Raw genomic sequence first — 13,094 nt, 5'->3', positions numbered from 1 at the left:
TAAACTGTGTGACTAATGAGTGGATCCCAGAATGATTTCATGGGTTGCAACCAGCATTTAAAAAAACAGAATAGACTTGAAAAGAAGTACCAGTGAGCATCACTTTGTAAAGCTTTTGTTGAGGTACATGAGTATATGCAACGTACATGTATACCAGGTCACAAGGTAAAAACATATTTAGGACTGTAGATCATTTAGGTCACGGTCAAAAAATTTGAAGGCCACTATTCTAGAGGGCAGGAATGATTCATTATTCTTTTATCCCTACAGGGCCCATCACAATGCCTTGCACAGAGTTGGTGCTCAATGACAATTTGACTGATTGAATAAAATTACTACTTGCCGTTTCTATTATAATCATATTATTATAATTACAAACTCAGTGTTGAACCATTATACGCATCATAATATCTATATATGTATACTCTTTATTGTGATCATGTTTAGCTTTATGTTGTCAAATAATTTTATTTTTTTTGTGTGAGGAAGATCAGCCCTGAGCTAACATCTGATGCTGATCCTCCTCTTTTTTGTGAGGAAGATCAGCCCTGAGCTAACATCTGTGCCCATCTTCCTCTACTTTATATGGGACGCTGCCACAGCATGGCGTGACAAGCAGTGCATCAGTGCACGCCCGGGATCCGAACCCGTGATCCCTGGGCCGCCGAAGCGGAGTGCACGCACTTAACCGCTTGTGCCACCAGCCGGCCCCTCAAATAATTTTTTAATTGAGGCTTCTTTATTTATGAGATAATGTGCTTAAATTCCCAAGCTGTACACAGGCCTTGAGAGTTAAGAAGACTGAATGTTTTACACAAACAAAAGATTATTCTTTACAATAAGGAGAAATTTTAATGACAAATTGACTAAGCCTGTTTCTTTCTTTTTAATAAGACAATGAAATTTCATGACTTTTAATACTTACTTCTATAAATAATCACTTTAATAAAATCTATATTAAATTTAATAAGTGTGCTTTAAAAATTAAAATATCTTAATCTTTAGCTAAATAATATTAGGCGCTCAATTGAACTGCATTTATTAACCTCACCATTTGAGCAGTCTGGGCCAGTCCAATTAGGGTCACAAGTGCAGGAGCCACTTTCTTGAAGATACGTTCCATGACCAGAGCACTGGTCTGGACACATGGTCTTCAGTATTTCACAATTGTTACCACCCCATCCTGGATTGCAGTGACATTCCCCATGGATACACACACCATGATTAGAACATCCAGGGTCGAGGCAGTCAGCTAGTGTAAAGAAAGGAGAACAATTTTACGATTAAATCTACAAGACACCATACACAGTACATGTCAAATAAAGAATTAAATCCTAGTCTAATTTATATGAACATTTTGGATACTCAAACATTTATCTACCATTTTCAAGAACCTGTTTCTGAAAACACAAAGAATTATACAATAAAGCATTAAGAATCATGCCATTTAGGTAATTGAGACTCTTGTAAGGATTTGTAATTTTCATGAACTATACACATAGGCTCTTGAGATTCAAGACTAGTGCTCTCTGTTCTGCCTAATCCGAGAGTAATAAGCATTGGCTTCTCTATAACAAAATCTGTATGAGCTGACCTAACCCACAACCGTTGAGTACTGACAGCTGTATGGGACCCTTAAATTGTTTGAGAAATAAATAAGTTGCATACTCTCTATCCTTTGTAATTCACTTTAATGTGCTTTAGATGACGAGATTTAATTTAGCAATTTGACTCAATAAAACTTTACACTTGTAGGGTCAATGGCCTGAAAATTTAATTCCAGAGACTTAATTGCATTACTTTGTGTATGCAGATCAATAAAATCAATTTGATTGAAGAAGAGAAATAGCTGTTTTCTGCTTTTTGAAAAAACAATTCAACTGCACTTTACAGTATAGCATCTTGACTATGATCATCATATACAGTTTTGGAACAAACCATGATGTCATACTTTTTTCATTAGTATATTATATTCAATATTCTGTCTATCTAGAGATGCTAAAATTCCAGATTTAGAAGCTGCCATCAATGTGGAAGACTGTACAAAAAAAAATCAAGTCCATTGTTGGTTTCAAGACACAAATGTTTGCTTACTTTCTCAGAGAGAAAAAAGAATTATCCACACTACTGAAAAAAGGCAAAGGGTCTCTTTGGTCTTTGTTCTTTATATTAGTTTAAATGTTAATAGAACAATGCCTTCATAAATATGGAAATCAAAATTACTTTCATAAGGAGGCATATAAAAAGATTCATCTGCCAAACTAAAGATTACAAACATAATCTGTTTCTTTATGAGGCTAACAATAGACTTCTGTAAATATTGACATGTTTACCTTCTTCACAGTTTTCTCCTTTGTATCCCGAGTTGCAAGCACAAGAGCCCATGATACAAATCCCACGACCCCCGCACTGGGGGTCAATACACTGGGTAGTCGGCACGTCACACTCGGTGCCCTTCCAGCCACTGAAACAGAGGCAGCGGCCCTTGGAGTACTGCCCATTGCCACTACACAGCACTGGACAGGCTGCTGTGAAATAAAACACGACACAAGAATTAACAGCCACTTTTTCAGTTGAGATCCTGAAAGAAAAGACACATCGTTGGAACAAGAGGTAGGCCAGTTTTTCCTCCTTTCTTTCCTGTCTGTCCTGGTAGTTTTCTGAATTACTCGTGTTCCTACAGCTTATTTATATTGGCTTAGGAAAAGAATCTAACTCGCATACCTCTTGAACAATCTGGACCTAGAAATCCCGGAAAACAATGGCAAGTTCCAGAAACACACTCTCCATTTCCATGGCAATTTCGGGGGCATTCCACCACAGACTCTGAAGAAAAGAGAAAGAAGCAATACTTGTTGTAGAGCCTGCCTCTTGCACAAGGCAAACTCTTTGATCATTTTAGCCACTTGTTGAAGGAAATAGGGATGGCTTGCTCCATAACCAAAAAAGGACCCATTTATACTACAGTATTCAAGCAGTAAAGCAAAGCATTGCCATTTCAAATGCAGATTTTTTAAGTGTTTTCATGATGCACTCTCCTCCTCTGAGATACTTCCAAATAATATTTTCTTCCACTGCTTCATGGTTTGTCACATATTCACGAGTAAACAATTTAAAAATATCTCTCACATTTTGCCTCAGGCTTTCACACCCTAGAAAATCACTCAAAATTGGTGAAGACAATTTAATTTCTATTCAACACAGTGTTCAGGCTGTAGCCTGGAAAAAGATGCTTTGAAGACTGTTCTTACCTATAACAATGGTATTAAAAGCCACCTGCTCCACATTTTTCCCATCATTATAAAAAGCCAGATGCCAGATTCCGGAATCCAAGTACTGGATGAAGCCAGCCTCGTGAAGACTGATGGATCTCGCCTGGCGCCCGGCTCTTTCGGACTCAAGCAGGTTCCGCTGCTCTCTTGCAATCAACCTGCTGCCATCCAGGAGCTCGACAAAGTCGTACTGAGGATGAGGACAAGTGAAACTGCTTAGTAGTCAGAAATATTACGGTTGCGGCTGCTTCTCTCTTTTCTTTTCTTCTTCAAACTTTTCTCCTTTGCTCTAATAAATACAATGTTAGAAAACAGTTCCTGATTGACAGGTCTTCCACGCAGAGCATTTACAGGGACGATGAAAACTACCTACTGCACACCGTTGCTGTATGTAAGCTTCACAGATCATGTTTTCCCTTACTGGGCAATATGGTTTCCAAATCTATTTAATTCTCCTGACTGATGGAAAGTTTGATGAGTTTCGGCAGTTTGGGGATACAAACATAAATCTAACATTCCAAACCCAGCAGCCTTATTTTAGTTAGACCACTAGATAATCTCTTAAGGTCTTCCCCTCCTACTGAATACTCATGTAGTAACAACCACTAGTGAATACTTACTCTATTTTTGATCCTCATAGCAACTCTTTTAGGCAGGCATTTATATTTATACTTTAAAGACAAAGGAAATGGAAGCCTGAGGAGCTTGGGCAGGGTTGTGGTGGAGCTGGTACGTGAACTCAAGGGCACTTGGCTCCAGATCTTGGGATGTCTCCACCACCCATGTTACCCTCCCTGCAACCCTGATGTAACCAGCCCCAGCACCATGGAGAACTCCATGGGTTTCTAACTTAGCTACGGTTAGATTAAAAACATGTAACAAGATGCCTTCACACCTTTGATCAAAAGTCTAAACAATTAAACAATGGAGGGGTTGTGAAAGCATGGCAATAACAGTAAATATGCCCCATTATTATTATGAAGTCGGTCATCATTAAACTTAATTTTTGTTTTAGTAAGATTAATCTTGAACACTGGGTAGCTAAAAAGAATTTAACTGGAGAATTTAAAGATAATTAAAACTATGGAATGTGACTGGTAATAGTCACATTTGGAAGACACTGCAGAGACTTTCCAAGGTAGTGTTAATAAAGTTGTTAGATAACAGTTTCTTAAAAGCAGAGTGATTGAGCTTCTGTATACTCTTACCCAGTTTCATTTTACTCCTGAGGTATGTGTTTACGGTGAAAGTATACTACAGTACTATATATATATTAATCATTAATGTTACAGTACTATACATGTGAATGATCAATATTCTACTTTCTAATAGATTCCTTAAATGGAATTTCATCAGGGATCTATTTAAGGAAAAGTTTATTATAGGAATCCCTTAATACGATCAAACTGGAATAAATCAGTTGTTGGTATTCTGAGAAGGACAGTTAAATACATTGCCACCATACTGATTGCAAACCTCTGTTGTCACTATTGGACAGAATTTAGAATATCTAATTCAGTTTCCAACATATTAAAATTTTTATTTAAATATAAAAGCATTTTTTGTGTAGTAAAACTGCATTATAACATCATTCAGCTGAGAGAAATACACAAAAAAGCTATAACCTGATTAGCATTCAAAAATTTTTTTTCATTTCTATCTTAGAAGGATGAAAATAATGACTGGTGTGGATATTTGACCTGCAAAAATTTCACTGGAATTGTATTCCAAAATTATCAGAGGAAAATTAATTCAGCACTTTTGAAAGGTGTCCCTATCTCAAATAAGCCATTCATTTTCTCATCAGATTCAAACATTTGTATTAGCATGGCAAAGAGACAGAAAAAAGTTTCTTTTTATGGTCCTATTGCATATAAACATTTTTCTCCTCTGACATTCAACACAGTAACTGAAAAACTGAAAAGAGAGGCAATGTTGAGTTTTAACTGGTCTTTCAAACCCATACTCATAATCATCACCTTTATCATAGAAATCACCACTTGAATCATACTATGAACAATAAAATAAGGCTGGGGTGGTGGGCATGATGGTGGTGGAGGGGAGTAAGCAGACAGCTGTTGAGTATCTACTCAGTTCTAGGCTCTTCTGTAGGGGCGTTTCACACACAACTTCAGGAGGGTTATTCAAATACCTAAAGACAAGTTCCGTACTTAATGCTAAAACCATCTCTAAAAAAAGTAAATTATATGGGATATAAATATTTAGTAACCTTTGTTCCTACGGTGTAAAGTAATCACTTATGGGCAAACTTGAGTTAACTTGAGTTTTGTTTTGTAACACTTATTCATAAGTACTAAGTGGGAGCCAGCCTTAGGATCTTGTGCTATTTTTAGGATGAAGTTCAGTCTCCCTACTTTGGGGAAGCTATCACAAGACAAAGGTTCAACTTGATAAAGGCATCTTGGTGGTTCATTTCTGAACAGTTAGACTATCCATATGCTTAACTCAATTCAGTTATTACAATGATGAGAACTCAATCTATAAACACTGAACTGTGTTTTAAAATCAACTTTTTGGTGGTGGCATCATCTCACTGTAAATCATTGGAATATAGAGGAGGAAGAGATTTTATGGATCATCCAATCCAACTCTTTCATTTTACAGATAGACACTGAGGTGCAGAGAAGTTAAGTGATTTGTTCAAGGTCACAAGGTTAAAAAGAGATAGGGGTGTGTGCCTAGAACCCAGGCTTCTACTCCCATTCTAAAACAGGCTTCATGCAAATGCACTCAAATGATACGGTACACTGTTAACTGTAGAGCGTTAAATTGCTTCCTTAGGCTTCTAACTGTCCAGGAGAATGAATTGGGCATCAGGGAGAAGAAAGTCAATTGATTCCTTGGCAACAATCAAACGGACAGTTTTATAAAGGGTCACAAAGACTTTCAAAACTCAAGTGACTATTCTGAATGGCTGGCCAATTTTAATTATTTCAGGTTGATTTATTTAACGTTCCCCAGAAACAGAGAAATGTTCAATTTGGGCGGCTTTATAGCATGTTTCATATTTAAACACTGAACTCCGAAACAGTTGTTTGCTCTGCTGATCTTGAATAAACCAGACTAAGGAACTCTAATAACTGTGGAGCTTAAGAAAATGCGTAACCTACTTAAATACATATATTGTGGTAGAAAAGAAAAGTGGATATCATGTATATTGTGTTTAAATACCAGAAGAATTATGAGAAAACCTGAAACTGCACCTTTAATTTCCCTAATCTTATATAGTATTATAACTTGCAAAGAGTCAACCTTAAATCTTTAAATAAACCTTTAAAGTATATAACACATTAGACAATTTTTTTCTGAAATTATTTTTTGGAATTTACTTTATAGGTTACATGCTCACTGTTGTGCTTAGCTTAGAGGTATATTTCTTGAATTATACAAAAATAATTTAATCATATAAGTGGTTCCAATGGAAAAAATATTTTTTCCTATTTCACTGGACTATGCTATAAATTCAATCTATCTGCTATAATTAAAAGTTACAGAAGCCCACTTCCATTTAAGAGAATCTGGTTATTACATCCTAGACAGTGTCACCTATAACATCACCTGGAGTCAAACATAATTATAATCTAAAATTTAAAATTGGACATTGGTACACAGTAAAAAGTATTTGAAATGTAAGGATTAATCATATTTACTTTAATAATCTAGATATGAAAAATGTTAAATCAAAAAAACGAATACACCAAAGCATGATATTCAAACATTTCATAACTATGTAACTTATAATCTGAAAACTTCCTGATCCACAATGACATTAGAGAGAGCATGTTCAAATTTTCTTACTCATCTTTCTTTAAAGATGATTTTTTATTAGTATATGATCAGTTTTTCTTTATAATTTATATTCTTAGGTTATAGAAAGAACATTTCTCACAAAATTACATAATACAAAAAAGCATACATGAAAACCCTCCAGTTATCATTTTATCAATCAAATTAAAACCAGCATGAAATTCCATGGGTAAATAAACTGATTATCAAGTATAACTTTAAGCTCATCCAATTGTCAATTTTAATTAACCATCTATCATATTTTTTGAATTTCTGTATTCACTAACACAATAGTTGATCTTGGGAAAAGTCTAAGCTCCAATTTTATGGTAGGTAATTTAAATAATTTCTCTTAGACATATAATGGGACCTCTTTTAAATGACAATTTCCAGTTTATACACCATGACCCAGTATTAGATTATGAAAAAGCCTGTGGAATTATTGATAGCGGCTCTCTATCTGTGACTGTTATTGTGAGGTGATTTTCATGCAAGCAAAATGACTTTAAAGTTCTTTGAATCTATAATATAAGGATATTTGAATTGTTTTGAGTACCACACTAACGAATTCATCCTTGGTTATCAGTGAAAGCTCTCTGCCTCTTTATTTCAGTGGTCATCATTTGTAGATGAGGAATCGTGGCTTGAGCTGATAAAGTTCATGTCACCATATTTATGTTTATGTCCCCATAATTTCTTTACTGAGTAAATCTGGCATTGAGTAAAAAAATATATAACACCTTTTCAATAGAATGAATACATGTTTGAGAGGAAAGTGTGATACATCTATTACACGAAAGGAATAAGACCATCTGAAATGATCATAGAATCTTTGTAAAACACTTGAAAATCCATGGTGTTTTATAAGGTGCTCAGATGATATTCAATATGCATTAAGTTACTTACAAATTTTAGTACATATTAATCAATCAATAATGATTAAAGCAAATCGGGAAGAAAATGCTATTCTTCCCACTAATTCAAAAACTTCAAGATAAGTGTAATCTACATTCAAAATTCTTTTCACTGTAAAACATCAATACAAAAGTGGTCAAAGAGTTAAACAGCTGAATTTAAGAAATAGAATAACTTTAAAAATGCAAACTAGCAGTTTTCATTTTATTGACAACAAAGCCTACTTTTACCTGAGTATGGGAAGGTGGTAAGCCTTTTCGGCCATATACTCCAATCAATGCATCCTTCTGAAGAGAGATATTGAATTTAAGAAACTGTGGCTGATCAATAAAGAGCTGTGATCTCCAGAAGATCCCAGGAGGAACCTCTTGAATCGCTCTTCGGCCAATATCAAGTTCTCCGGAATCTATGGTGTTATTTTCTTGTGTAAATCCACCTAATTTTCCTGAATGTAAGAGATCCATTGAAGAAAAATAAAAAATTAAAACAAAATAAAACAAAACAGCTTTCCTTGCAAAAAGTTCTTTTCACCAAATGCTCAGACATTTCATCGTCTTCTGAAAAATGAAATGCTCTCATCTAATTTTCACTTGAAAAGCTTTTTTGTTAGATATTGCTGTTCAACTAATTCTGATTTAGCACATTCTTTAGCATATTTAAGTCAAAATTCTTTGCCTTCCCTTAGGTATGCCTATTACTGAAACTGTTTTCACACCTACAGTTTTTCTTGATCACTTGAAACATAATTATCTTACAAATTATATGTCTTGTTATTTCTTGGTAGAGAAAGTCTGGTACGTATCAGTCATTCTAAACATACTGTAACACTGCAAAAGTGTAAATTAAGGCAGAATGGATTATGTAGATTTCCAAATCAATCCTTAAGCAAACATAAAACCAGTCAATGGCACTGATTCACGTAGTTCTCTCTAAACTATATACTAGAATGAATGAAAAACCAGATGCTGGAAGGGTGGCAGAGAAGGGGGAGTGGGGACATTATGAGGGGAAGGGAAGAAGGGGTAACTTTAAATTCTCACAAAGTTTTTGATGTAGGCTGCCACAACTTTTCCTCTTTCTTTTGACCTTCTTCTCAAATTCACTTTCAGCCTTAGCAGGCACCCTTGAATTACCCCTCTCAATGACCTTCAACCTGCAGCAACAAAGACTGCTCCCTGGATCTCTGCCACCTCTTAGAGTCCATCTCCTTTCTTTGTGCAAGCCCTGGTTTTAGGAAACAGATCCAAGACTCCTCTAGTATGGTGTTCCCCTTCCCTCTTTGCTAAGGTTTCTTCTCAGTTATTCTGAGGGGGTTAGTGACAGAGGAGGTTTTATAATTTGCCTTAAATGGACGTAAAACCACTTTGTCTCTTATTCAGAAAGGGTCCGTGAAAGCTAAGGAAGAGAATGAAACTGGGGGCAAATGATCCTCTATCAACTCAATCTTCTTAAAGTCTGAAAGCTGATTTAGTACAAAGTGTGGTTTTTTAAACATTAACCTGAATATTAATTCTGATATTACGTAATATTATACAATAGCCTCTAGAGAAGTTGATAGTTCAAAATTTAGAGGACTTAATTTCAAATCAGAGAGCTGTAAATCATCTTATTTTAATGACCAAGGAGAGCGTCTTCTATCTATGAAGAGTTATTAACTTAACATTGAGTTCATTTTTGAGTGTTTACTAGGGACATAGAACTGTAGGTGATAAGATGAAATATAAACCAAAGAATAGAATCTTAGAGATTATCTACTCTGGCTTCCACGGCTTCTGCCATTAAGCAATTAATTACATGACTGGGAAGACAACACCTATAAACCAATAAATTAAATGACAATCTAAAGCAACATACTGGTAAGGGTCAGAGGAAGTGATATTCCTGTAGCTGGTGTTTGAAAGACCTCACAGAAGAGGTAAGTTCTGAAGTGAACTTTGAAGGACAGGTAGGATAAGGTTTCTGAGCCAGGGTAAACATCATGATTAAAAACATGGCAGCGGAACTGGACATGTTAGGGTGATGGTGAGCAGAGAGATCCATCTGGCTAGAAAAGAAGTTGAGAACACTGGGTTTGGAATCAGACAAACCTGGGTTTGAGTCTTGGCTCTGTCAGTAACTAGCTGTGTGACCTGAAGGAATATACTAAACCTCTGATACTAAACCTCATCTGTAAAATGGGGATAGTAATAATGCAATCACAGGACTATTGTGAGGATTACACGAGGCATTCTACATAACGGGCTTGGCTCTCAGTAGGTATTGAATGAATGGGAGACATTAACTGGTTTGTCATGGGAGTAATGGGAGATCAAGTTGGAAAGGGAGAATGATATCAATTTGTGGAGAGCCTTGAAGGCCAGGTTAAAGAATTTGGTCTTTATACTTTATCTTAGTGATTTTTTTTGTATTTTGTACTTTCAACTTCATAAATAGCATTATTCTACCCTTTTTCCTTAAGATGTGTATAGTTATTAGTATTATGTTACTATGCATATAATTTATGGCATGTTTTAAAAATAGACACTTGAAGTAGACTTAACAAGGGTAAATTGTATTTCAATGCCACAAAGGCACTTACTTGTTCCTCTGTTGTGTGTGTGTGTGTGTGTGTGTGTGTGTGTGTGTGTGTAATCAGGACAAACAGAATTCAAGATTACTAAGGAACATGCCTCGTGGTCACAGATGAGTATGGCAGATATTCAGGTTATGGCCTTTAGGGTCTAGAGTAATTCACAACAAATTCACACTTACAGACAAATGTGAAGTTTGAGGGAGAGTATATTACTACTAATTGTTGGGATTGTTTTCTACCTGGACTGCTGCATCCCACAATGATACATATACCATTAGTTACAAAGGACACCTGTAGCTAAATGGAGACTCATTCAAGGTTCTGATCAGGCAATAGGTGAAATGAAGTCATTGTTTCAAGGACATTAAAGTGCAGTAGTGTGGGAAGCCTGGGAGTGGAGAGACTGGTTAGGATACAGATGCAATAACCCAAGTATGAGGCAGAAGGGGGCTGTACAAGTAAGCTTAATAAAAATACATTATTTATAATCTCACTTCCTCTTCTTTTTTTCCCTGATATCCATAATCAAGGCTATTAACAACGCTTCAGGTATCAGGTCTATTTTTCTTGAATTAATTTAGTAATATAAAATGCTCTGGGGAATAAAAGATCAAAATTGGGGTATACTAATCATTGTAATTTTTCATGTATCAACACATAAACTGTGCATCATTCATTAAAATTTTAAATATTTATTTTATGATAGTAATACATATTCATTTTAGCAAAATTAGAACATATATATAAACAAAAAGATAAAAAACATAATCCTACCACCCAGAGATTATTTTTGCTTCTGATCTAACCAGACATCTTTCTTCATTCATAGAAAAATTTTAAATACCTGAGACCAATTTCTACTTTTCATTTTGGATGCTTCTGCACAGGCACCTATATTTGTCATCAATTACCTGTCACTGAAAAGGTTAAGGAAGGTGAAAAAGAGAAATGGAACTAACCTTCACTGAGAACCTATGACATGCCAGGTAGTTTCACCTATATTATCTGTTTTAAGTTTCAAAACAACTCTGTGAGGTCAATATTATTTGGAGATGAGGAAACTAAGGCTCAGAGAAGTAAATTATGTGCCCAAAGGGAGTGGTAGAGTCAAGATTCAAATCTAGGTCTGCAAAATTCCAAAACGATGTCTTTTATATAATCTTTGCTTTTCATTAAAAATATTATTTTAAATTACTAAGTTTTAAATTTGTCTATCTCATATAAAATCAGATATCGTAACCCATTGAACCACCTTAGAGAATCAGCTTAGCTTTCAATTTTAGGACATAAAGTTATACTTATCTTTATTAGGAAGAAATGACCAGTAAAAACTGCCATGGATACTCTAACCTAATAGTTTTTGTGTTATAATTTATAATAAATTCCTAATAAGTTTTTGTCTTTTGGTTGACTTCCACATGAAAGTATTTTTTACAATACTGAATAAAGTAGTAGTCTTTTTTTCCCATGAAAATCTATTAGTAACATATCATATTCAAATACGGAAATGATTCATATTTAGACTCACTCACCAAGTTCATACATTTCTAAGCTATTATACTTTATTGTTATTAACAAGTTCTGTTAGTATCTGAAGCTTATGTGATTTAATATGCTCTTGGTTTTGATCTTATCTCTTGCAGCTATAAATGATTTTTAGCAGCTTTAAAGCATACCTGTGCTTTGAGAGTTGGTAAGCATAAACTGGTGCTAATTCCAGAATTTTTTTTCCCAAAACATCAGCTTTGCCCAAGAGCATTAGTTTTGGAAACAGTAATCAACTTCCGGCTTCTAAGGTTTCAGGTTTTGCTTTGTTGCTTTCTCCATATAATGATTTTGAGGGGTTAAAATCTTTCTCACTGAAATGATATGTGCACCCACTGTTGTGTCAATAAATGTATCTATTTATCCAATTAGTCCCATAGCTGATTTAACACGTGGCTCTTTTTCAGAAAGAGGGTCTTTCATTTGTAAAAGAAAAAAGCCAAGGTTGACCAGATGTGCTTGAATGGGGCAGTAGGAGTTGAGATAATTGTTTTCTTGTATCCCTGTAATGAAGAAGTCTAACTAATCATAACATCATAGACTCAGAGTTCATGACCTCATGGAGGTCATTTAGTCCAGGAGTCTTCAAAAAGAGGAGTCATACCCCTAGGGTGCATGAGGACTTTTCAACGAGGAAAGAGGTAGACTGTTTCAGGGGAATTAATGTCTAGAACCTCAACAATTTCCATAAGTAGGCTTTCTTTACAACAGAAGAGCTTACTTCTTACATATTCAGAATCTTACTGTGACATACTGTGACTGGAGCATAAAGCTTCCTGTATGTCAAACAAAGGCAAAATTTAAAGCATTTTTGTTGATGAAGCCTCTTTTATTCAAGACACCATAAACCCGAGGTAGGGCTTCAGTGTCTTTCAGGTATTTCTATCAAGGACAAAGTGTGAAGTTAAGAAATGGAGTATTTAAGACTGTTGGCAGGTTTTGAAATCTGAGACATCAAGAGGGAGGATTGATTTTTGTTTAAT

General features: G+C 35.2%; 1 protein-coding gene across 4 annotated transcripts in view; it reads right to left on the bottom strand.

The window, feature by feature from the left end:
• TENM3 (teneurin transmembrane protein 3) overlaps positions 1-13,094 on the bottom strand; it is a 598,785-nt gene that overhangs the window by 109,044 nt on the left and 476,647 nt on the right. For all 4 annotated transcript variants that reach the window (XM_058524938.1, XM_058524939.1, XM_058524940.1 and 1 more), the window contains 5 exons: positions 8,225-8,439; positions 3,252-3,462; positions 2,725-2,826; positions 2,334-2,528; positions 1,052-1,252 (listed from right to left, as the gene is read on the bottom strand). In XM_058524938.1, coding sequence (XP_058380921.1) covers positions 1,052-1,252; positions 2,334-2,528; positions 2,725-2,826; positions 3,252-3,462; positions 8,225-8,439 — 924 coding nt within the window. The remainder of the gene's footprint in view (positions 1-1,051; positions 1,253-2,333; positions 2,529-2,724; positions 2,827-3,251; positions 3,463-8,224; positions 8,440-13,094) is intronic.

The sequence above is a fragment of the Diceros bicornis genome, chromosome 29 (assembly GCF_020826845.1).
Source record: "Diceros bicornis minor isolate mBicDic1 chromosome 29, mDicBic1.mat.cur, whole genome shotgun sequence".
Lineage (NCBI taxonomy): Eukaryota > Metazoa > Chordata > Mammalia > Perissodactyla > Rhinocerotidae > Diceros > Diceros bicornis.
The sequence above is the reverse complement of the archived record's forward strand: the minus strand, read 5'-3'. Positions and strand labels throughout refer to the sequence as shown.